Genomic DNA, 25,963 nt, shown 5'->3' on the forward strand with positions numbered 1-25,963 from the left:
CTTGTTTGTAGGTGACCAAATACTTATTTTCCACCATAATTTGCAAATAAATTCATTAAAAATCCTACAATGTGATTTTCTGGATTTTTTTTTCTCATTTTGTCTGTCATAGTTGAAGTGTACCTATGATGAAAATTACAGGCCTCTCTCATCTTTTTAAGTGGGAGAACTTGCACAATTGGTGGCTGACTAAATACTTTTTTGCCCCACACTACCTTCCCTTTCCCCCAGAGAAGATGCATTTTTGGATAGCTGAGATGTCTGTCTGTCTGTCTGTCTGTCTGTCTGTCTGTCTGTCTGTCTGTCTCTCTCTCTATATATCTCTCTATCTTCCCTCCCTGGCCTTTATCTTGCTCATTATAAAGTCACACAGTTCCACGGAAGTATAACAAGTTGACAGTTCTCGACAATAATAGAATCCCCAGGTGAAGAGAAAAAGGGGGGGCAGGGAAACCTGCTGTTCCTGCTAGAATCTATTGATCTGACTGGAATTTGAAAGTGATTTAATGGATTGATATATGATCGCACATACAGTCGACTCCGTTTTTACAACGTAACAAGAACTGCTTCTTATAAAATTGCAAGTGACACCATTGGTTTGCGGTGATAAGATAATCAAAGCAGTGAATGGAATGACATTCAGATATTTGACAAGCAATGTGATCAAATGGCTTTACTTTACAGTTCACATTCTGAATGAAACCCTACTTCCATTTTTGTGTAGGAAAGGAGCAGGAGAGGCTTTGAACACCTCATTAAGTCTGCCTATGCAGCAGGGAGATCAGTGCAGATAAAAATGCTCTGTCATTAATCGAATGATTTCGGAAGGTAACAAGAATCAAGGTCTTTGGGTGGGAATCTTAAGCACTCTTCAGGAGAGACCTCTGTGATTAGTGTTGTGTGTTCTGTTATCGTGATTGAGTTCAATAGGAAATTAACCTCCTAATTGACTGTTGGGATAAACGACATGAGAGGTCAAAGAGGACCAATCTCTAGTCAGTCATCTGTCTATAGAAAAGAAAAGAGAAAGGACTCAGATCACTGTTTAAATAGTGAAAATACAACTGTGCAGGCTCATTTTAGAGGCAGGACTGTGTAAACATTAGTGACATGGCAATTCCCATAAAATATCTGGCAATACCATCAGCGTTTGTATTAATTTCAAATGGGTACTTTATATGCTTTTATAACATCTATTAATGTCCAGTATAATATACAATCACAGGTTCCTAAGGGATATTTTTACCTTGACCTTGCCACACATTCATCCTGTGTTCACTCTATCGTAACTGACAGAAAAATGTCTTGAACTGCTAATACCTAGCCTGAGTAGCATCTGAATACAAGCCAAAACAGTGGGAAGTCATTCATCTCCTCATCCTCTCTTCTTCTGCTTGGCTTGTGCAATACTTCCAAGCCAAGCCACTTTTTTCAGTGCAGCACTGCTGTCTTTAAAAAAAACACCACAGCGTGTTCAGAACCACGGACAGCACGTGGAAGAAGGCATACTGGTGGTGCTCTCTCTCTCTCTCTCTCTCTCTTTCTCTCTCTCTCGTGCGGTGCTTTGAAATGAACGAGTTTATGCCTCACAGGTTACTGTTTACATCAGGATCCTCAGAACAGAAAGTGCGCGCGACTAGACGAATGCCTCAGAGCGGTTTACTGCAAAAAGCAAGAAATCAACATAACATCAACATCATGCAGGTAAATCAAAAAAATATTACATGTATATTTTGATGTGTTGTTTTAATTGTTGGAATAGCCTAAACAAACTGCTCCGGCACATTCACTCTCAAGTTTGAGTTCAGTACGAGGCAGATCTGCCAAATCCATGCGCACGTCATTCGCGCATTACGTTACGGTAGAAAAAACTCATCATTGAGATATTGCATGTCTCATAAAGTGGAAGCACGTGAGTGTTGTTGAATCAATCAAGTGCAACAGTAACCAAACTGCTTGTTGATGCCATGGAAAAGTTGTCATGTAAGCTGCTTGGTGTATGAAAATGTATGCACTCTGGATAAGAACGTCCGCTAAATTACCTAAATATAAATGTCAAATGTGTCACTGATATTGTACCTGCTCTGATAATGACTTTATTCTATGCCATGTTGTGAAAATGGCTAGGGTCAACTTAATTATATTGGTTCTTACCATCTGCAGTATTGTGTGTCAGTAGCTTAATTGCGTTGTAACCATGTACTACTCAATTAATTATGAGTATCAAATTCAAGCAGGCAATTACTATTTCATTTTTCAAGTTAAGACATTGTCCAAAGGGAGGCATTCAGAAATCACTTAATGTATTTAATCAACTAATGGTGTGCATATTGATCTATAGAGTGACTGACTGTTGTTCAAACCATTGTAGCAGTTGTGCTAGACAGAAGTCTAGTAGCTGCAAAAAGCTATTTCATAATACAATTATTGAGCTTTTTGCTGAAGTTGTAAGGTACATGGGGGATTCTTTCTCTCTTGAAGGTGCTCAGCATTCTGTCAGATACAGTATGTAGACATCACTCATTGCAGCTGCAGCTGGAGTTTGACTCTGTTTTCAGCAGTTGCCTTGCTGTTTTGAGCCATATGTTGAGATTTGACATTAAAACTATTTGGGTTATGACAACTCCCTGTAGAAGCGCAATGTGTTTACTTGTTAATGTGCTAAAGGCTAATTGGTAAACAAACTGAAAAATATGGAGCTGAAATGTCATCTTGCTTTGAGGGAAAAACAGGTCAAGAAGTAGTTGCAATTGCCCTCCAGTTAATACACTGTAAATAATGTATAATACACAACCCCCCTGCATAATACAACACACACACACACACACACACACACACACACACACACACACACACACACACACACACACACACACACACACTGGGATGCTTAACTGTGATTTTTGATAATTGAACAATTTTTTTGTTGTCTTCAAAGCAAATGCACAGATTTTGATTTAGACAAGAATCTGTAAGTCAGACATGCATCTTCCAGATGTGTGAGGGGACAGACATGCATCTTCCAGATGTGTGAGGGGACAGACATGCATCTTCCAGATGTGTGAGGGGACAGACATGCATCTTCCAGATGTGTGAGGGGACAGACATGCATCTTCCAGATGTGTGAGGGGACAGACATGCATCTTCCAGATGTGTGAGGGGACAGACATGCATCTTCCAGATGTGTGAGGGGACAGACATGCATCTTCCAGATGTGTGAGGGGACAGACATGCATCTTCCAGATGTGTGAGGGGACAGACATGCATCTTCCAGATGTGTGAGGGGACAGACATGCATCTTCCAGATGTGTGAGGGGACAGACATGCATAGCGTGACACACAAGAGCAGTGTGATGATGAACCACAACTAAAGGCATTATCCCCTTGGCTTATGTAACAGTGACCTCATGTGATGTCCTTTTCCATCACTCATCTTTCAGCGGCTGTCCTATGTGGTGTGTCTACTAATGCATTACTGCACTTACTGAACAATATCACTTCCTCTCTGGGACAAAATGTTGACTGTGTTACAAATCAGGCATTCTTTCAGGGAGTGAAAAGGACAGAAAGCTCCACAGAAAGTGGTTGTTGAATAAGATCTTAAGAATCCACTCAACAAGTTTGCCAGGCAGTTTCACTAACTCCCAAGTTGTTATTAGACTGTGTTCCTTGCTAGATTCACATTGGGAAACAGAGAGGAGCCCTTGATCTTTGTGCCCGGAGTGGAGGTAACAATGGAGACAAGGTTGATGGAGGGGAAACAAGGAGGAGGACATTATCATCAGCCCAGGGATTAGGAGCACTGTGTTCTTTTTTGTTTACTCTCTGTCTCTCTCTTTCTCTCACTCTCTCAGGTTGTTTGTTTCCACTGGCACTTTGTGACACTTTAAATAGAGCCTATGGTGAGAGGCGTCTACTTTTGTACAGAGCTTGTGGAACTAGCCCTGCGATGGATTCAGGGTCCATTAGTCCGTTTGAATTTGGTTGATGGTCAGGAAAGTATCCAATGCTCAAGTTAATAATAGCGTATTTGTGAGGGTGGAGGGTTCACACACCTAAATGTGAGCTGAAGAAAAGTAGTTGCATAATGAACATAAAGACACACTCCATTGCTCTAAGCAATGTCTTCTGCACAATGACGTGTAGAACTGCAATGCAAGCCTCTGTACAGCATCCCTTTTGTATGTACAGTATGCCTTCAAGACTTGCAGTCCACCCCCAAAAAAATTGTCATACACTTTTACACTGCCTTCAGACAGTATTCACACCCCTTGACTTTTTCCATATTTTGTTGTGTTACAAAGAGGGATTAAAATGGATTGAATTTTCTTTTTTTTGTCAACGATATACACAAAATACTCTAATGTCAAAGTGGAAGAAAAATTCTAACATTTGTAAAAAAAATATATATATATGTCTTGATTACATAAGTATTCAATCCCCTGAGTCAATACATGTTAGAATCACCTTTGTCAGCGATTACAGCTGTGAGTCTTTCTGGGTAAGTCTCTAAGGGCTTTCCACACCTGGATTGTGCAACATTTGCCCATTATTCTTTTCAAAATTCTTCAAGCTCTGTCATTGGTTGTTGACCATTGCTAGACAACTATTTTCCTGTATTGCCGTAGATTTTCAAGCAGATTTAAGTCAAAACTTTAACTCGGCCACTCAGGAACTGTCTTCTTGCAAAGCAACTCCAGTGTAGATTTGGCCTTGTGTTTTAGGTTAATGTTCTGCTGAAAGGTGAATTCATCTCCCATTGTCTGGTGGAAAGCAGACTGAACCTGGTTTTCCTCTAGGATTTTGCCTGTGCTTAGCTCCATTCCATTTATTTTTTATCCTGAAAAACTCCCCAGTCCTTAACGATTACAAGCATACCCATAACATGATGCAGCCACCACTATGCTTGAAAATATGGAGAGTGGTACTCAGTAATGTGTTCTGTTGGATTTGCCCCAGGCATAACACTTTGTATTCAGGACAAAAAGTAAATTGCTATGCCACATGTTTTGCAGTATTACTTTAGTGTTTGGTTGCAAACAGGATGCATTTTTTTAAATATTTGTATTCTGGACAGGCTTCGTTCTTTTCACTCTGTCAATTAGGTTAGTATTGTGGAGTAACTACAATGTTGTTGATTCTTCTTAAATGTTTTCATATCACAGCCATTAAACTATGTAACTGTTTTAAAGTCACCATTGGCCTCACGGTGAAATCCCTAAGTGGTTTCCTTCCTCTCCGGCAACTAGGTGAATTGATACACCATCCAAAGTGTAATGAATAACTTCACCATGCTCAAAGGGATATTCAATGTCCTTTTTTTACCCATCTACCAATAGGTGCCCTTCTTTACGAGGCGTTGGAAAACCTCCCTGGTCTATGTGGTTGAATCTGTGTTTGAAATTCACTGCTTGTCTGAGGGACATTGCAGATAATTGTATGTGTGGGGTACAGAGATGAGGTAGTCATTCAAAAATCATGTTAACACTATTATTGCACACAGTGTGCACAACTTATTATGTGACTTGTTAAGCACATTCTTACTCCTGAATTTATTTAGGCTTACAAATGAGTTGAATACTTATTGACTCAAGACATTTCATCTTTTCGTTTTTAATTAATTGGTAAACATTTTGAAATACATAATTCCACTTTTGCATTATAGGGTATTGTGTGTAGGCCAGTGACAGAACATCTAAATGTAATCCATTTTAAATTTAGGCTGTAACACATCAAAATGTGGAAAAGTTAAGGGGTGTGAATACTTTCTGAAGGCACTGTATCTTGGGACCCTCGACAAAAGCAACGAGGGAGCGTTATGTAAATGATATAACCATTTCCACTGTAGTTGTCCAACTCTGTACTGTATTTTGACTGTGAGAGACACAGTGCACAGAGATCATATTTAATACAATATAATAACAGTGTTCTGAATTACAGTGCATCCCTCTGTGACAATAATCTGCTGATCCCAGCTGTTCCATGCAGCCAGGCATTATGAGTACAACGGAAGCCTAGAGCAGATGTTCTCACCATAGGGGGCACAGCGCGCCAAGGTCTTGTGTGGGGTACGCGGGACCTGGCTTGATTGGATTTATTTTTTATTTTTTTCGTTCGCGATTGTTTAGACCGATCTAAAACGGCGCATGCGTTTGTGATGCTTTAGGCCAGAACCAAGTGGTAAAATGCCAGAGGAAGATGCTACTCTGATGCACATGGGAACATCAGAGGGGTTTGTCTCTATGACAGAAGCTGAGGTTCAACCACCTACAGTCGAGGAGTCAAAGAAATTAGACTTTGCTTGGAAGTGATCTTATGTGGGACTCTGTTGCGATCATTTGATCTGTTCACTTTCTGTAAAAGAAAATATGTAGAATTAAATGGAGGGTTTATATTAATTATCATAATAAAAACATATGTAGTAGCGGAATAACATTTGGGGAAATCGGGTCCAGACAGTTTCCTTATCCATTATCATTATTATTATTATTAAATATACTATCTAAAATATGTCATGAGTCCTTTTAAACTAAGTAGAATTGTAGGAAATGAGCTTAAAAACCCTCAAATTTAACAAAAGCAAGCTGGTGGTGTATTTAATATAGGCTATCTCAATAGACAATAATAATAATACAAAAGGGGTCTTTGGCTGTGAAAATGTGAAAAAGGGGCACTTGTCAAAAAAGGTTTTGCAACACCCTGCCCTAAAGGGTCTGTGATTTACCAGCCAGTAGCACTGTACCCTGAAGCTTCTCCACTGCTGGCCCCTTCCTCACCAAACGATACAAAACCCGAATAAATAGTTACAATTGCTTAGGAAATATGTAAAAGGAGCTCTTTCCCAAAAGGTCACAGTAGTTGAGGAACCACTCAGGCCTGTAGATCTAAACAGAAAGAATTTCATACATTGCGATTTCAGACTCAGTGGACACGTTGACAAGATTCAAAAGTAACCACACCGTTGCTTCTATTGGATTGTTCATTGAACAATTCATCCAGGCAAATAAAATATATATATTTTTCCCCTTTTCTCACCTGTCGTGAAATCTGCTTTAGCTCGCCAATAGGAGAAAGGAAGCAGGATTGATTGAGAGAGGAAGAGACATCTTGGAGGAGTGTATGGGGACTATGGAGACAATTTGAAGTATTTCTGTAAGAAAGCGAAAATGTATTTGCTTGTCCAAGTATGTATTATGTAATAAATAAACATTTCTCTTTGGAATATTTCTCCCACAAGAAAATGTCCCTTGTGCATTGTTCAGGTCAGGGCAGGGAAAGTTTATCTTTAGGGCTTGTGATCACCCAGACAATCTGTATTTAGCAGTCCTGTTATGAGCCAGTTCTACTGGAGTGGTGAGTGTACCACCTCACTGTGATTCATGGCAAGAGAAGAAGGGGAAGGATGCTGTATCTGTGTTGCATGTCAATGAGCTCTGTGTACACTGTGTTCTCCTACTCTGTCAGGACCAAGGGAGAGGCTACAAGCGCCACACACACGGGGAGAAAGAGGGGCTGACAATGAAGAGGGCATGTGTTGGTGACATGTGTGGTGATCAGCGGATGGTGCAGTCGCCCGCAGTGTGCATGATGAGTTGGATTATTAAGGGAGGATAGTTAAACCCTGCTGCATCTCCCACATGTCAGGCTAAACGTTAATAATGTAGTACTGCGGATGCCAGGGCCTACAATCATCCACTGTTGAGATGACATACACTAAGTATACAAAACATTAAGAACACCTGTTCTTTCCATGACATAGACTGGACCAGGTGAATCCAGATGAAAGCTATGATCCCTTATTGATGTTGTTTGTTAAATCCACTTCACTCAGTGTAGATGAAGGGAAGGAAACAGGTTACAGAAGGACTTTTAAGCCTTGAGACAATTAAGACATGGAACTGTACCTCTGCTGGGTTTTTCCACCTTCAACAGTTTCCCGTGTGTATCAAGAATGGTCCACCACCCAAAGGACATCCAGCCAACTTGACGCAATTGTAAGTAGCATAAGAGTCAACATGGGCCAGCATCCCTGTGGAACGCTTTCAAAACCTTATAGAGTCCATGCCCCAACGAATTGAGGCTCTTCTGAGGGCAAAAGGGGGTGCAACTCAATATTAGGAAGGTGTTCCTAATGTTTGGTACACTCAGTGTATACTGTATTGTTGACAGTGTGTGTGAAGAATAGTTCAGCACACACAGATAGTGGTCAACGTGATCAATAAGAAGAACAGTTTGCTGCAGAGCAATGTGGACAAACCATTTACCCTGCATGCATATCATGTACCAACCCTTCCTGGATTCGATGCCATGTTGCCAGCGTAAGCAAGAAGCTGCATTTGTTTATCGCTCAGGAGGCGACAGTTGACACCATGGTTCAGTGTAGTCATTTGAGGGCGGTGTGTGTGTATGTGTGTGTGGGGGTGGGTGGGGGATGGTCTCTCTTGTCCTGGTGTTTAACACATGGCTGGTAATCAGTGTTTAACACATGGCCGGTAATCAGTGTGTAACACATGGCCGGTAATCAGTGTGTAACACATGGCCGGTAATCAGTGTGTAAACCAGGCCGTAATCAGTGTTAACACATGGCTGGTAATCAGTGTTATAACCACATGGCTGGTAATCAGTGTTAACACATGGCTTGGTTAATCAGTGTGTAACACACCATGGCTGGTAATCAGTGTGTAACACATGGCCGGTAATCACTGTTAACACATGGCCGGTAATCTGGTTTAACACATGGCCGGTAATCAGTGTGTAACACATGGCCGTAATCAGTGTTTAACACATGGCCGGTAATCTGTGTTTAACACATGGCCGGTAATCAGTGTTTAACACATGGCGGTAATCAGTGTGTAACACATGGCCGAATCAGTGTTAACACATGGCCGTAATCAGTGTGTAACACATGGCGGTAATCGTGTTAACACATGGCGGTAATCAGTGTTTAACACATGGCCGGTAATCAGTGTTTAACACATGGCCGGTAATCAGTGTGTAACACATGGCGGTAATCAGTGTTGTAACACATGCCGGTAATCATGTGTAACACATGGCGTAATCAGTGGTAAACATATGGCGTAATCAGGTGTAACACATGGCCGGTAACAGTTGTGTAACACATGGCCGTTAATCAGTGTGTAACACATGGCCGGTAATCTGTTTTAACACATGGCCCGGTAATCAGTTTTTAACACATGGCTGGTAATCAGTGTTTAACACATGGCTCGGTACTCAGGTGTTTAAACACATGGCTGGTACTCAGTGTTTTAACACATGGCTGGTAATCCAGTGTTTAACACATGGCTGGTACTCAGTGTTTTTAACACATGGCTGGTACTCAGTGTTAAACACATGGCTGGTACTTCAGTGTTTAACACATGCTGGTACTCAGGTTTTTAACACAGGTGGTATCAGTGTTTAACACATGGCTGGTACTCAGTGTTTAACACATGGCTGGTACTCAGTGTTTAACACATGGCTGGTACTCAGTGTTTAACACATGGCTGGTACTCAGTGTTTAGCACATGGCTGGTACTCATCCCCACCATGGCAGCTGACTCTGATCTTTTATTTATGCTGTTTTAAGGAGTGTGAATTATTGAGTGAGTTCCTCAGTGCTCTGTGCGCCTTGGCTTCCTTTCATATTCAAATAGGAGATGAGGAGATTACGAGGGGGCTGGGAATCCCCGGATATTTTGCTCCATTCTCTCTTCAAATACTGTAACAAAACAAGAACGCATGTGTGCAGCCATGCGCATGCATACATACAAACACACACACACACACACACACACACACACACACACACACACACACACACACACACACTCACACTCACATTAACAGAGAATATATTTTACATAGTCACACCCATACATACTAGTGGGCCTTCCATTCCCCATCAATCCAGGGGTTATTAAGCTTCCTCTCTCCTTATCTAGTATTTTCTTCATCCATGTCATCCTACAGCCCATCCTCCTCTTATCTTCAGTCACAGCATCCTGTATTTCTTCAGCCTCTGTGAATTGACTGTAACTTTGATATGTGATCCTTATTGGAGCACATTGGATTTATAACTATGCACATTCCATTGTTTTATCAAGTTTTATTATAACATCTAACCAGACAGTGTTGCTAGGTAATGCGTAGGTGGCAAGTTGAAAGAATTGACAACTTTAAAGGATTTTTTTTCATTTTGTTGTGTTACAGCCTGAATACAAAATGAATACATTTTTGCAAATGTGTTGAAAATAAAATGCAGAAATGTTTCATTTACATAAGTATTCACACCCCTGGGTCAATACTTTGTAGCAGCACCTTTGGCAGCGATTACAGCTGTGAGTCTTTTCTTATCAAGTCTCTTTGAGTTTCCACACCTGGATTGTGCAACATTTGCCCATTATTCTTTAAAAAACTCTTCAAGCTCTGTCAAATTGGTTTTTGATCATTGCTAGACAACCATTTTCAGATCTTGACATATATTTTCAAGTAGATTTAAGTCAAAACTATAACTTGGCCACTCAGGAACATTCACTGTCTTCTCCTGAACTTTTTGGGGCTTGTCATAAGAAAAGGGTACCATCTCAGCGGCCTCCGAGTGTCCACCCTGACATTGGAAGGTTGGGAGTTCGATCCCCGGCCGAGTCATACCAAAGGCTGTGTAAAATGGGAGCTGATGTGTCTCTGCTGTTTGATACTCAGCATTAAGGAGATAGATTGTTTGATATTGAAAGAAAAAGAAGGCCCTGCAATAGATTAGCGTCCTGTCCAGGGAGTGTATTTGTACATCACATGCCAAGGCTCGTGCAAGGCTACTTATAAAGTGGTTGAATACTTATTGACGCAAGACATTTCAACTTTAAATTTTTTATTAATTTTGAAAAACGTAATTCCACTTTGACATTATGGGGTATTGACAAAAACATCTCTATTTAAGCCATTTTAAATTCAGGCTGTGACACAACTAAATGTGGAAAAAGTCCAGGGGTGTGAATAATTTCTGAAGGCACTGTAAAACTTTCGAAATACAGCCGCTATGATGCATTTTGCAAAAACGCACAACCATACAGTATGATGCAAAATGCATGAACAACAATAGATTAATGAAACAAAAAGTGGAATAGGGATGGCTTAGTTTTATTAGATTATTTTATGCAGGGTTCTTTGTACACATTTTCCGTAATATCATGTTCTTTCTCTTCCTCCCCCTCTCTGTCCAGCCTATACGTTCTCCTCTGTGCATCCTCTAACCCGTCTGTACCAACAGTCTTCTCTGTAGTGTCCTTACCCCTCTCTCTGTCATCTGTTAACCCAGTTAGTTCTGTGTCCCCCAGGCTGATGGAAAGGGAGTGGACGGTGGCCTGCTGCCTGATGCCAACGGGAAGGAGCCCAGCCCAGGAGGACAGAGGGAGGACAGAGGGAAATGGCAGAAGCCCCGAATCACTCGTAAATCTCTGATGAAGTGCTGCCTCGTCAAATGGATCATTGACAGCACCACAAACACTCAGGGGCCAGGTAGGTCAGGGACAGTGCCAAACTTACATGAGGCTCAGTCATCCCAGCTACAGAGTTGTATGTGTTCTTTCCTGTGTGGGATAGCTGGGGTGGAGTGAAGGAGAAGGCAGAGGAGAGGGGGAGGGGATGCAGATAAGATTCATTTGAATGCGTCTACCCCATCTTATAGGACTATATTTTTAAACTCTATCATCTCTCTTGCTGTCTCTCAGTGGACTTCTACTGTGCGAAACTCTCCCACTCATCTCTTTGTGTCACTTCAATATACTATCAATAAATCTCTATTCGTTTTCCACAATCCCAGCAAACTGATTGCCGTAGGCTTACTGCTGAGACTTGTCCTGTTAACTCTCCTGTAAACTCTCCCACTCTCTCCTTTTTCTCTTCTTTCCTTTTCCTTCAGTTATTTTAGTAGGGATTTAGAAAGCTTAAAATGATTATTGAAATAAAAGTCCCAGTGTTGACAGTAATGCACCAGTCATCTCTTACTGGAGGGAAGCTGCCTTCAGAAAGAAACTATGGCCAGTCATTTTGTCAAAATGGTAATGATCAATAACTTTTTTTTCAAAGCCTTTGTGGATTATTTCTCATTAGATCCTTTGCTATACCCTTTTCAGGAACACGTACAACACATGCAAAAAGAGAGACATCCAAGGCTATACACAATATTGTCAAGTAAATAAGGGTGTTGTTGAAAGAGTACATTATTTGTTTTTTCTGTCCAGCACCTGAACTAGTTTGATATTTGTATTTTTTATGGGTGGAAGTATGAGCTGAATAAGGAGGGAATAGCAGAGTGTCTGTTACTGCTTATACCCCCGGTATGCCCTCGTTTTCTCTACCTATCTAAATTATTGACATTGCCCTTCTGTGCATGCAGACTGGGGCTAACATGTTCATGTGCACTCACCAGAGCGAAGAGACCCCCAACCACCATCCCGCCCCCCCATGTTAACCCCTCCGTCGCCCTGCCCTGCTTCAACTCTAAGCCCTTTCCAGTAAGGAACCACCAATACAACCATGTCTAGGCACTGCCATCTGCTGGATAGTATTAATCATTACATGACACAATATAAGTATTCCTATGCACCAGATGTTAGTCTCACACTCTGGCAGTCTTAGAACCTTTCAGAGGGAGGGGGGGGGGGGGGGGGGGGGGGGGGGGGGCTGGGTTGAACTGTAAGCAGAAGGTTGTGTTGTTGTGAGTTGCTGTCGTATGATTGATATTCTGGGGCTATGGGCCTTCATGACGTTCTCATTACTGTTGTTATTAATGTTTGCTCTGAAGAGTGCAGAAATGCCGATATGCCAGCATTAAGCCTTGTCCGTCTTTAATGTAAGAGTTAAGATAGATCAGCATTTAGGGAGCATGAACATTTTGCTGCTGTCTTGGTTTTCAATGGTCTATTACATGAGCTAACCTTGTACTGTATGCATGAACACAAGGCTCTGCCTGACACGTTATAGAGATATCAGTGGATTAAAAATGCTCTGTGATCATTCTGATGGTAGTGGTTTGGTCACCTGTGCTTGCTCTTTGTAGGAATGGAGTTGAAAGTGAGGGTACTGTTATCTTTAAAATACAAATGTTTGACATTTATGTGTTTGCAAAGTAGTACTCGGAAATTATGAACAGGGGCTCATTTGTGGGACTGTGTTCCCAGTGCAGTGGTGCAGCTGTGCTTCAGTGGTTTCCCTACAGTGTCCACAAGGTGCAACACCTTGATGTGCAGCATAAAGAAGATTGAGTCCAGTGGCTAACTCCATCTAAATCTCTCTCTGGTAAAATGCATTTCTGGCCTGTTCCCATTCCAGTCCTAAAACCAGTATTTTGCATCTCATTGATTTATCCTCCCCTGCTCCCTCTCAGAGCTCCTGCTTAAACTCTCTCCTATAAGATGTGCACACTCATCAGTTGTGAACTCTACCTCTATTTGTATTTTTTACGGCCTCACACTCATGCACACCACAACTGATATCATGAAAGCATTGGTGGATTGTCAAGGAATGTTGCTAAAACTTTACAGTGACTTTGTAAGGAGTTCTGGGATAGGAAAAATAATTAGGGCACTCGGCCTACCTTCACTATTCCTCCTGTTTAAAGTCCCTTAATAAACTCAATTGAAATATCAGCTTTTGATATCAGTTTGTTGAATTACAACCACAATGTGAGGTTTCTTTTTGAATCCAGTGTTATGTGGGCTGTGTGAATGGGGAGGTAGACACAGGCAGCGCCACACAGGGCAGGGCAGACTCCTTCACTCTAAGTGCTGCTGGTCATATTCCAGCCATCAGTGGATGTGGATCAATGCCTGGTTTACAGCTTTACATCATCCTTGAAATGCCTGGGAAAACAAGGAAATGCTCAGACCGTCAATTAGAAACTATTAGTAAAAAAACAACACATCATCCCTCCGGTCTCGCTGCCCTACTCCCCTCTCTCTCTCATCTTCCGCACCCGCTCCAATTGGAGACTGCACTAGAGGGAGAATTCCTGTCTTGATGGACCTGTAGGACAGACTTACCCAAAAAGGGAGACACAGAGGGTTCAGCCCTTAACTGGTGCAGAATGTGTACTACGGAAGATACTTCACAGAGGATGGAGATATTTGGGAGATGAGGAATCAAGTGGTATGTGTTTGTTTTCAACTCAATACCATGCACTGGACTTGGATTTAGAGGGACTTTTTGAAGACAAGAAGATATTATCATCAAACTCACCTTTTTGCTTTTGCTGGATATCAAGGGGTTAAATGAAGGGCACCTGAAACAGAGTGACTGTTAATGGATCTCTACTTTCACTGGATCTTTACCTTGTTCATCACGAGGAGCATCGTCACCTGAGAGTTCACTTCCTTTAACACTGTGTGTGGGTGGGGAAATGGGGGGAGTAAAGTGTGACCAATAGATTTCAGTGTTCGCAGCTATTTTTCAGACATCTTGTTCAATTGTTTGTTTTGATGTTTTCTTAGACACACACATCCAGCAGCAAACATTTGTTAAGTTGTGGAAAACGCATCCAATATGTTCAGAGCTGGCCAATAGCAAGCGGATTAAGGTTCTTATTCAAACAAGTCAGCCATGGTGCTGGAAGGCATGGAACTGATTGCAATTACTGTAGTCATTGGCCTGTTTTTTGTAGTGTTCAAGCAGTTTGGTGCCTGGGAGCCCTTGACATTAGATGGTAAGTAACAAGGAGAGACTCTACAGTGCCCTGTTCTTTTCAAGGCCATCATATTCCTCACAGATAGACAGAAGCTTCTTGTACTGTGTTATTGATAGTTGAAGATATAAATGGATTTCAGTGTTGTCACTTTATGAGAGAAGACGGGCTTCCACTGCAACTCTAGACAAACTGCCTCAAGACTTCGAAGGTTTCATGTCTTATTACTGGTTTATAGAGAAAGAAACAACTTAAACCAAAATACTGTGACTGTCTGGCTTAATCTGATTGTATATGTTCCCCCCTTCTCACTTCCCTATACTTCAATCTCTCCCCCGTCTTCCTCTCCCCATTCCTCACGATGTTTGTTTGTATTTCATAGATGGTGAGCACACACACAGTAGTAATTCCCTGTATTTGTCATTTCTTTTTGTCATTCACTCATCATCCTCTCCCACTTTATTGTTCACCTGTCCACCTTCTTTTTGCCAATTTTTTTTACACCATTTTCATCAAATCCAATTTCTCTGTTACCCACCACACAAATTCCTCTCCCTCCCAATTTGTTCTGATTGTCCCGTCTTCCTCTCCTGATTTCGACCTTTCTCATCCGCTCCCGTCCTATTCTTGCCTCTCACCTGATCCACATTCTCCCCTCCCTTTCACCTCTCCCCTTCTCCCGACTCTCCTTAATTTCCCTGGGTTCTCCTCCTCTCTCTCTTTCCCTCTCCTCTCTCAAACAGAGAGTAGCGACTGTGAATTGGAGCTTTCTACTGTTCGTCACCAGCCTGAAGGCTTGGAACAGCTCCAGGTCCAGACCCAGTTCACCAAGAAGGAGTTGCAGTCACTCTACAGAGGCTTTAAAAACGTGCGACTGGGACTTGGCTGGGCGTAGAGCACCGAGTGGGAGTGGGGTAGAGGTTAAACACACTGTCAGGGACTTGAAGGACTGCAAAGATATCATCTCACAATATGTTTGATATACTTGCATAGCTACACACATTTATTTACACAGATATTTACACTCACTCACTACAAGCTGTTACACATATATTAGCCGATAACAAACCGTTAGATATATCTATTTTCATAGATATTTAACTACATTTATAAATGCATACAGGGCATACAAGTTAAGCACTTAGTACTTATTAAATATATTTTAATTTCCCTCTGAACAGGAGTGTCCCAGCGGGCTGGTGGATGAGGAGACTTTCAAGAACATCTACTCACAGTTCTTCCCCCAGGGAGGTAGGAGTCTGCCCTCAAGTGATGTAAGGGAGGCACAATGTAATAGTACTGCAGATAGGTGGGAGACTCCCTTTCAACTGCTGCTACGTTGTCAGCTCTTTTAATGGGCTGTGATTTAATAGAGAGCATTATCATACTGTTTTGTAATCAACATTTGATAAGAAATGAAAGATTCTGACAACTCAGAACCTCACCTATTGATTTATATATGCTATAAAGACTGACCCATTTCACCCAGAGCGACCGTCAAAGTGGATAAAAGTGGAAAGAGAATAAATAACCAGCTGTCACCCACTGTATACCTGCCTAATGTTAACTGCATTATTGGTATCCCTTCTCAGATGCCACCACATATGCACATTTCCTGTTCAACGCTTTTGACATGGACAGAAATGGCTCTATCCGTTTTGAGGTAAGCAAAGCTCCTTTTAAGTTAGGTCGGTTGTCCTCTCATATAAAACTTTCCAGAACAATCAACCTTAGCCATCCCGATAACCTGCTCAATCTAAAAAACAAACTGCCTTCAGTAGATGAAATCTGTTTCTTCGACAGTCAGTAAGGTTTTCTATGTTTTTTTGCAGGACTTTGTGATTGGACTATCTGTACTGCTCAGAGGTTCAGAAACAGAGAAACTCCGGTGGGCCTTCAATCTATATGATATCAACAAGGATGGCTACATCACCAAGGAGGTACAGTGTAAGGTCGTGCATTTCCTGTTTGTTGCATAGAGATGCTCTTCTGCTAGACATAACACTCCAAGACCTGGTGCTGACTCATGACTGTATGTGTGCGGGTGTGCGAGTGTGTGTGTGTGTGTGTGTGTGTGTGTGTGTGTGTGTGTGGTGTGTGTGTGTGCGTGCGTGCGTGCGTGCGTGCGTGCGTGCGTGCGTGCGTGCGTGCGTGGCGTGCGTGCGTGCGTGCGTGCGTGCGTGCGTGCGTGCGTGCGTGCGTGCGTGCGTGCGTGCGTGTGTGCGCGCGTGTAAAACCTGTGTACAGGAGATGTTGGCCATAATGACGTCCATCTATGACATGATGGGCAGGTATACCTCTCCCAGTGTACGAGATGTTGATCCATCTGAGCATGTGGACAAGTTCTTTCAGGTACATAAACCCCCAGTGTATGACCCCCTCCCATCCCACCCCCATGTCTAACATTTCACGTTGATTAACACCTTCTGTCCTTATGTTTGTGTTGTTTCTGTCCTAAAGATTTATTGTTTGGCTATTGTGTAATAAGAACTCTTGCCTGTTTGAGTTTTCCCAACCTAAAAGCTTCACATTTTGTTACTGTGGAAGCGCACAACTGGCCCAGCGTCGTTAGGGTTAGGCCGTCATTGTAAATAAGAATTTGTTCGTAACTGACTTGCCTAGTTAAATAAAGGTTAAATAAAATGTAAAAAATTGTAGTTCTGTATGTAATCGTATAAGATATTTAATGGCTAGCTTTTTCAGAAAATGGATCGGAACAGAGACGGGGTGGTGACCATTGATGAGTTCATAGAGACTTGTCAGAAGGTAAACACATCCTCCACAATCTTTACTGATGAAAAGATGTACTGTACATCATGTTAGAATGCCCAGACAAGCCACATGCTATTACATGGCTTTAACATTCCAGGTATTCCTGTAGCTGGCAGACAGCAGGTTAGCTGACAGGTTTGTCTTACAGAACCTGTTCATGTCAGAGGAACACAAAGCATATGAAGAGCTAAGAACAGAATTGACATTGTGTCCTTAACAAACGATTCCTCAACTTTTCATTTCTCTCACCAGGATGAAAATATCATGGCCTCCATGCAGCTCTTTGAGAACGTCATCTAGGTCTAGGAACGGACGGAGAACATGGATAGAAGTATAAGTCCTGATGACCTTTTATTGCTTCCGATACCAGACCCTACAAGCCCCTCTACACTTTAACCCCTCACCGTTTGATAATTGAAAAATATTTACACACATCGAAATGAGGACAGTAAACATTTGGCAGGGGGCATAGGGAAATGACCTTTTAAACGTTTGATTCCACTACGTATGGGAAAATAATCCCTACAATGGTTCTATTGACAGTTCTACTTTCCTTACCATGGACACCCAGGGAATGGCAACATAAAAATGGAAATGTTAGTACACTGTACAGAACTGCCCATGTCTGAACAGATTATGATCCTTTGCATGTTTGCCTGAGACTAGTGTAAGTTAATGTTAACACAGAGGAATGCAAATATGAATATTGTTATTGAGTAGGCTGAAACCTAATATTGTATTTGTGTGTGTGTGTGTGTGTGTGTGTGTGTGTGTGTGTTTGGGGTCACAAAACTGGATACCTAGGATAAGTTGATATTCACTCAATAGCTTGGAAATGTAAAAGCTTTTTACATTGCACCCCCCCCCCACCCCCCCCCCCCACCCCCCACCCCACCCGGTATAGCCTCATCAGCATCATGATAGGAAGGTGGGATTTATTGATGTTGCCATATCATATATCATGCCACCATACGTCCCAGCCGTCGCGGCACCTACAGCCTACGTCATCTACTCATTGCATACCCGGAGAGAGAACGTATTTTAAAATGTTGAATATCACTTTCATTCTTGAATGAATTTGCACTTTTAATATAAAGTGACCTGTAAATTGCATGATATTTTTCAATGGGATTTTATGTAATTTTCACAGAAAGTGGTTATTTTCCTGTGGCAGTAAATGTTTATGAATGACCCCCAGGTGTGTAATTACAATGTCAATTGATTCCCTGAGGGACAGTTGAAGATTACTTGCACTTTGACTAATATATATATATATATATATATATATATATATATATATATATATATATATATATATACTACCATTCAAAAGTTTGGGATCACTTAGAAATGTCCTTGTTTTTGAAACAAAATCAATTTTGTTGTCCATTAAATAGCATCAAATTGATCCGAAATACACTGTAGACATTGCTAATGTTCTAAATGACTATTGTAGCTGGAAACGGCAGATTTTTTATGGAATATCTACATAGGCATACAGAGGCCCATTATCAGCAACCATCACTCCTGTGTTCCAATGGCGCGTTGTGTTAGCTAATCCAAGTTTATAATTTAAAAAATCGAATTGATCATTAGAAAACCCTTTTGCAATTATGTTAGCACAGCTGAAAACTGTCCTTCTTTAGACGAGTATCTGGAGCATCGGCTTTTGTGGGTTCGATTACAGGCTCAAAATGGCCAGAAACAATGACCTTTCTTCTGAAACTCGTCAGTCTATTCTTGTTCTGAGAAATGAAGGCTATTCCATGCGAGAAATTGCCAAGAAACTAAAGATCTGGTACAATGCTGTGTACTACTCCCTTCACAGAACAGCACAAACTGGCCCTAACCAGAATAGAAAGAGGAGTGGGAGGCTCCGGTGCACAACTGAGCAAGAGGACAAGTACATTAGATTGTCTAGTTTGAGAAACAGACGCCTCACAAGTCCTCAACTGGCAACTTCATTAAATAGTACCCGCAAAACACCAGTCTCAACGTCAACAGTGAAGAGGCGAATCCGGGATGCTGGCCTTCTAGGCAGAGTTGCAAAGAAATTACCATTTCTCAGACTGGCCAATAAAAATAAAAGATTAAGATGGGCAAAAGACCACAGACACTGGACAGAGGAACACCAGTCTTGCTTCAAGTCATAAACTTTTGTATTCTTGTTGCTTTTTACTAGTTCATTAATACTTTGTGAAATATATACATTTTACATTTGTTTAAATGCTCCATAAGCAATAATAGATTCTGAAGTAATCTGAAGTAATGATTTGTTTCCGAGGAGGAGTAACAATGGAAGCAGAACTCAAACCCTGAGGGTCGCTCTGTATTGGAGAGTTGTGAAGCACACACTCAATCATATAGTACAATGGAGAATAGAAGTGATTGTATTTAATGTATCAACAAAACTGTACGTGATAGTGTTTATTTGTTAATTGTAAAAGGTAAAGATGTATGTAACAGATATTATAGACAATATAGTGTCCTTGATCAGTCTTGTCTTAACTCCAAGCTAAATGTGAAGGAGGAAATGTGAGCCACTCAATAGCCTACAAGGTGTTGAAAGAGGAGGACTCATGGAAGGTGAGAAAGGGAAAGACTCAACTCTATTATTTTGTTATTCTACAGTCTCACTTATTTTGTTAGTTTGTTTTAACTCACAATCAAAAGTTTTGCACTGAGGATGGGCCGATCATGATGGATGGAAACACATTTTTCAATTTTAGTCAAGGGGAGGGTTTAGTATTTTTTGAATTTAGTCCAAGGGAGGGTTATGTAATTTAATTGACTAAATGTTATATTGCTCAGGATTTGAGAATTAATTTCTGCTGGGTTGGTGAATATCAGTGGCAATTTTGGGGGGGGTTGCCTGTTTTGCATGTTTATTTTGGCATAAATAAGTGTCACATATCAGTTTGCAAACAATGTAAAAAAAAAAAATAGATATATCATTGAGATAATAAAGCCGCATACAAACATGGTCTCTTTTTTGTTTTCTTGAGGAAGGTAGCTCCAAAATGCAGGTGTTTCAGCCTAGCTCAGTGCTTTCTGTGGTGGTGGTGGGGCAAGCCAGCAGAACATACAGAGCGTTGCGCCGTGATTGGCTCATTGTTCTGTCACTCATGGGGACACTACGTCATCGTCAAGTCTAAGGGTAGAACATGAAAGTTCTAGCCCCTTGGTGCTGTCATAGAGTTACATTAGAAGTGCCAATCCAAGAAGGAGAAGAACGTCAAATTACATTATATCTACTGTAGCTTTGATTGGACTGATCATGTCAACATCATACTTTCAAAATCTTAGCTAGCAGTCATCATCATGAATCAAGCCGACAATCTACTGGCAAATCCTTTTTAATCCTTGTCATATGAAGAGAAATAAGGAAAATAAATTATAGATAAAAACTATCGGTGCTCATCGGCCATTGGACACAAACATTACACAACAAGTTGGACATCGCAAATTCAACAATGAGTGGTTTGGAAGGAATCAGTAACAGTGGCTGTGTGGTCGCAAATCTGGGATTAAGGGGCTCTTTTCCAAGTTCAAAATTATACACATTCAACACTGGCCATGCTGTCAATGAAGCCTGATTTGTCCCGCGCCTAAAACAACTGTTAACTCGGAACAGCGAAAACTTGACTTCCGTGAGTTCAAGACAACTTGTAAGTCGGGAATAAATAAACTCCAACTGGGAAAATACGTTTTGAATGGTCATACAACTCGGAATTGTAAATCCGGCCTCTTTCAGGAGCTACGACCTGAAGATCAATGAGGTCATCATGATTCAACCTTGTTTTTTTTCAGAGTTCCCAGTTGTTTTGAAAGCACCATAAATCCAGAGAATGACAGACTTTGATGACCAAATTTGCCCACGAAGGACCAGTATGCCACCTTCCTGTTCAAGTGAGCACAGCACAACACGTTGAGTCCAAAAATGTATTGTACGCTGCTGTATAAATGATGTAATATGCCAGGGAGATATGTATACTGTAGCTAAGAAAGTAATACTAAGTGTATATTGTGTAATAAGATGTTAATAGCCCATGTGCCTCACCCTAATAATTTGGTCTATTTACGACTCTTAATTTTGCCTACTGTTCTGACTTGGTGGTGCACATGTAGCCTATAACCTGTTTTAGAGAAATGTAATCATTGAATATTGTAAGAGCTTTCATTGTCTGCTTATATGCCCCCTTTATTTATCCTACGGTTCTGACTTGGTGTACAGGCAGAACACTGTAAAAACAGCCCATGTTCTGAATTCTGTCACTGTACATGTCAAAAGTGCTAAACAAATAGTTATATTGACTACGTCCTAGCTCGTGCATCTCATCCGCTTGTCGTCCCCTTATGCCCATAGTTTGTACATCTCAATTGTCATTAGAAACCACATTTGTTGAAGCAAGTCAGCCATATCAGCTATGTTTTTTTTTAAAGGCAGTAAATGAGGCTGAATGAACTGTTTCGCTGCCAGACAAGGCGCCGCTGATAGCCAGGTGTAGCAGTGGTAAGATGTTGGGACTGCTGTTGGGACAGCTTTATGTAGGCCCTATCAGTTTGTGGGTGCAATTAATGTATTGTTTAGTGTTGTGTTGTGTAGTGTAGTGGCGTTGCTGACATGCATCCCACTTTGTTTGTTTTTTTGCCCCACCAAAATTGACATGCTAAAATCGCCACTGGTGAAGTATACAATTACACACTGCAATGGATAGGCGTTCCCAATCACGATCGCGGCCTGCCCTGCTTTTGCTGAGTAAACCATTTTCTGCCGCCTAACCAATGACTGCGCTGTGCACGGTGGCACTTCAGGGGGCAAGGCAATTTGTTTAAAAAAATAATCTATATACTGCATGTGTGCTCGGATTAGGCCTACTGATGTCCTGTTCAGTTTGAAAGGGATAGCATGCAGATGAGGAGGACCGGAGGTAAGCTTGCTACAGCTATAATAGATTTTTGTTGACAATAATAAAGCTATTTATCAGAGTTATTAACCTCACAATAAACCATATTCGAGTAATTTGCATAATTTACTATGAAGCGGTAGCGACTGAGATGGACAGCTGAAAGTAGACTAATTCGAAAAGGCCTAATCCATTTAAATAATCTTCATTTTAATTTGACTATAGTCTACTAACAACAGGAGGTCTTTGTGTTGGAGCCTATTTCTTCCTATTCAATAAATAAGAGGTAGGCCTACCTGTTAAACAGACATAATTATTGTCTACTATCCATAGATTTTGTCAGCCAATTCCTTCATTCACCATTAGGGTTGAATATTTTCCCAGTATTTTACAAATGTTCCATCCTGATAATAAATCACCTTTTCTTCCAGGTAACCTGATATTTCCCGCCAAAACTGAGTGTCATTCAAAACATATAAATATGCCTGGATTTGATTAGTTTTGATAGGCATGAAAATTTAAGCCTGATGCTACCTGAGCTTGATGAGCCATACCTTAAATACATTTGATGATCCCGACATTAAAGACATATTATGAGCCCAAGCCCCAAAAAAAGAATGATGCCATCTATTTTGTGAAGTGCACCAGTCCCTCCTGCAGCAAACACCCCCACAACATGATGCTGCCACCCCTGTGCTTCACGGTTGGGATGGTGTTCTTTGTCTTGCAAACCTCCCCCTTATTCCTCCAAACATAACGATGGTCATTATGGCCAAACAGTTCTATTTTTGTTTCATCAGACCAGAGGACATTTCTCCAAAAAGTACAAACTTTGTCCCCATGTGCAGTTGCAAACCGTAGTCTGGCTTTTTTATGGCGGTTTTGGAGCAGTGGCTTCTTCCTTGCTGAGCGGTCTTTCAGGTTATGTCGACATAGGACTCGTTTTACTGTGGATATAGATACTTTTGTACCTGTTTCCTCCAGCATCGTCACAAGGTCCTTTGCTGTTGTTCTTGTTCTTCTCACCAAACTAAGTTCATCTCAAGTAGACAAAACGTGTCTCCTTCCTGAGTGGTATGACGGCTGCGTGGTCCCATGGTGTTTATACTTGCATACTATTGTTTGTACAGATGATCGTGGTACCTTCAGGCGTTTGGAAATTGCTCCCAAGGATGAACCAGACTTGTGGACGTCTAAAATTACTTTTTTGAGGTCATGGCTGATTTCTTTTGATGATTTCAAGCAAAGAGTTTGAAGGTAGGCCTTGAAATACATCCACAGGTACACCTCCAATTGACTCAAATTATGTCAATTAGCCTTTCAGAAGCTTCTAAAGCCATGACATCATTTTCTGGAATTTTCCAAGCTATTTAAAGGCACAGTCAACTTAGTGTATGTAAACTTCTGACCCACTGGAATTGTGATACAGTGAGTTATAAGTGAAATAATCTGTCTGTAAACAATTGTTGGAAAAATGACTTGTGTCATGCACAAAGTAGATGTCCTAACCGACTTGCCAGAATTATAGTTTGTTAACAAGAAATTTGTGGAGTGGTTGAAAAACGAGTTTTATTGACTCCAACCTAAGTGTATGTAAACTTCTGACTTCAACTGTATACCTTTCATAATATTTCCCCTCATGTTATTAGCATACCTATTTTTCTCTCTATTGTTGCGACCTTCCTTCCTTGCTTTCAACAGTTAAAGAAAATGTATTTTGTTGTCCTTATCTTCATCATTGTATTACTTTATGTTACCTGTAATCAAAATTGTATATTAATTAACATCAATTAAGTACTGTATCAATCAATACTTTTCAGTTTCATAACAAACACAAAACGAAGCAATCAGTTGCCACAAATGTATTGAGTTCTGCTAACTTATTCGGTTTGACGGTGCTTGAATAATATAGGACTAGAATAAGATGCAGATGCTTTCACTTCTCTTCCTCAAATTCGAATGGTTATGGGTCTCAATAAATAACTGCAATTCTCTTCTTTCAAACTACCCGTGAATTATATTGGCTGCTGTATTTAACATTCAGCAAACAAAAGCTTGCATCCCTGTTCGAATAATTTATTAATCTAAGACATTTTTTAAAAGTCCAGCAAGTGTAACAATTGCTTAACACTATGGCCTACTGAATGTTTAAGCTTAAACTCTATTGGACCAGTTAGAATGAAAATCACACAACTGAATAATTTAGGAAAAGAATGCCGGCTTGTCTTTTGTAAATAAAATTACTTACAAAAAATGTATCACCTTGAGTAAATATTGATATGTGAAATTTGTACAATGAGCTCAACATGAATGAAATACATCAATAGTACAATAGTGTCACGCCCTGACCTTAGAGATCCCTTTAATTCTCTATTTGGTTAGGTCAGGGTGTGACTAGGGTGGGCAATTTATGTTTTCTATTTCATTGTTGGCCTGGTATGGTTCTCAATCAGAGGCAGTTGTCTATCGTTGTCTCTGATTGGGGATCATATTTAGGCAGCCTTTTCCCACCTGTTGTTTGTGGGATCTTGTTTTTGTGTAGTGCCTGTGAGCACTGCATTTGCTTCACGTATCGTTTATCCTTTATTGTTTTTTGTGAGTTTCATTATTAAAGATGTGGAACTCCACGCACGCTGCGCCTTGGTCCATTTATTCAACAAACGATCGTGACAAATAGACTTAGATATCGGCCATATATCCTGCCTATAGTTTACTAGGGTGCACCCAACTCTATCTTAATCTGAGGGTCTCTCCTTCTGGAAGGTTCTCCCATCTCCACAGAGGAACTCTAGAGCTCTGTCAGAGTGACCATTGGGTTCTTGGTCACCTCCCTGACCAAAGCCCTTCTCCCCCAATTGTTCAGTTTGGCCGGGCGACCAGCTCTAGGAAGAGTCTTGGTGGTTCCAAACGTCTTCCATTGAAGAATGATGGAGGCCAGTGTGTTATTGGGAACCTTCAACGCTGCAAAAATAATTTGTACCCTTCCCCAGATCTGTGCCTCGATGCAATCCTGTCTCGGAGCTCTACGGACAATTCCTTTGACCTCATGGCTTGGTTTTTGCTCTGACATGCACTGTCAACTGTGGGACCTTATATAGACAGGTGTGTGCCTTTCCATATCACGTCCAATCAATTGAACAGGTGAACTCCAATCAAGTTGTAGAAACATCTCAAGGATGATCAATGGAAGCAGGATGCACTTGTTTCAAGTGTTCAGGTAAAAATATATTTTACTGAAGGAGCGATCCCATTTTCTCAAGGTAATCCCTCATTATAAATAACGTACAGTCCCTTAGCAAACTAAAGCTACAAACTCTACAGCTGGAAGGCCAGCAAACGCTCAAGTTTGTTGTCATATTGTAGCTTTTTCATTTACTTTAATTGGATATATCAATGATAATAATATTGTTGCATGATTTCGCCTGGATCATAAAAGTTCAGCCACAACATTCTCTGTACAGGAGCGAGATCGAATTCCAAAAGTGTAACATTGTTTCCGAGGTCAGATAGGCAGACAGCAAGGTTTATACAAACCATCACTGTTGGAAATCAAATGCTAACCTAGAAGCAAGATGAAATAATGTGTTAATACATGTCTTATTGCTTA

The 25,963-nt window shown here is 40.9% G+C and overlaps 1 protein-coding gene across 2 annotated transcripts; it reads left to right on the plus strand.

Annotated features, from left to right (window-relative positions):
- Positions 1 to 1,499: 1,499 nt before the first annotated feature.
- LOC111961087 (calsenilin) lies at positions 1,500 to 18,289 on the plus strand. 2 transcript variants are annotated; one of them, XM_023983204.2, is made up of 9 exons: positions 1,500 to 1,704; positions 11,334 to 11,514; positions 15,421 to 15,545; positions 15,859 to 15,928; positions 16,270 to 16,340; positions 16,510 to 16,617; positions 16,925 to 17,029; positions 17,381 to 17,443; positions 17,702 to 18,289. In XM_023983204.2, exons 1-9 carry the CDS (start codon positions 1,570 to 1,572, stop codon positions 17,747 to 17,749), a joined length of 906 nt encoding a protein of 301 aa, XP_023838972.1. In that variant the 5' UTR covers positions 1,500 to 1,569; the 3' UTR covers positions 17,750 to 18,289. The 2 variants fall into 2 exon arrangements, with proteins under 2 accessions (XP_023838972.1, XP_070297782.1); XM_070441681.1 differs by lacking the exons at positions 1,500 to 1,704; positions 11,334 to 11,514 and adding an exon at positions 14,445 to 14,698.
- The last annotated feature ends 7,674 nt before the right edge of the window (positions 18,290 to 25,963 follow it).

Source organism: Salvelinus sp. IW2-2015, linkage group LG4q.1:29 (genome assembly GCF_002910315.2).
Source record: "Salvelinus sp. IW2-2015 linkage group LG4q.1:29, ASM291031v2, whole genome shotgun sequence".
NCBI lineage: Eukaryota > Metazoa > Chordata > Actinopteri > Salmoniformes > Salmonidae > Salvelinus > Salvelinus sp. IW2-2015.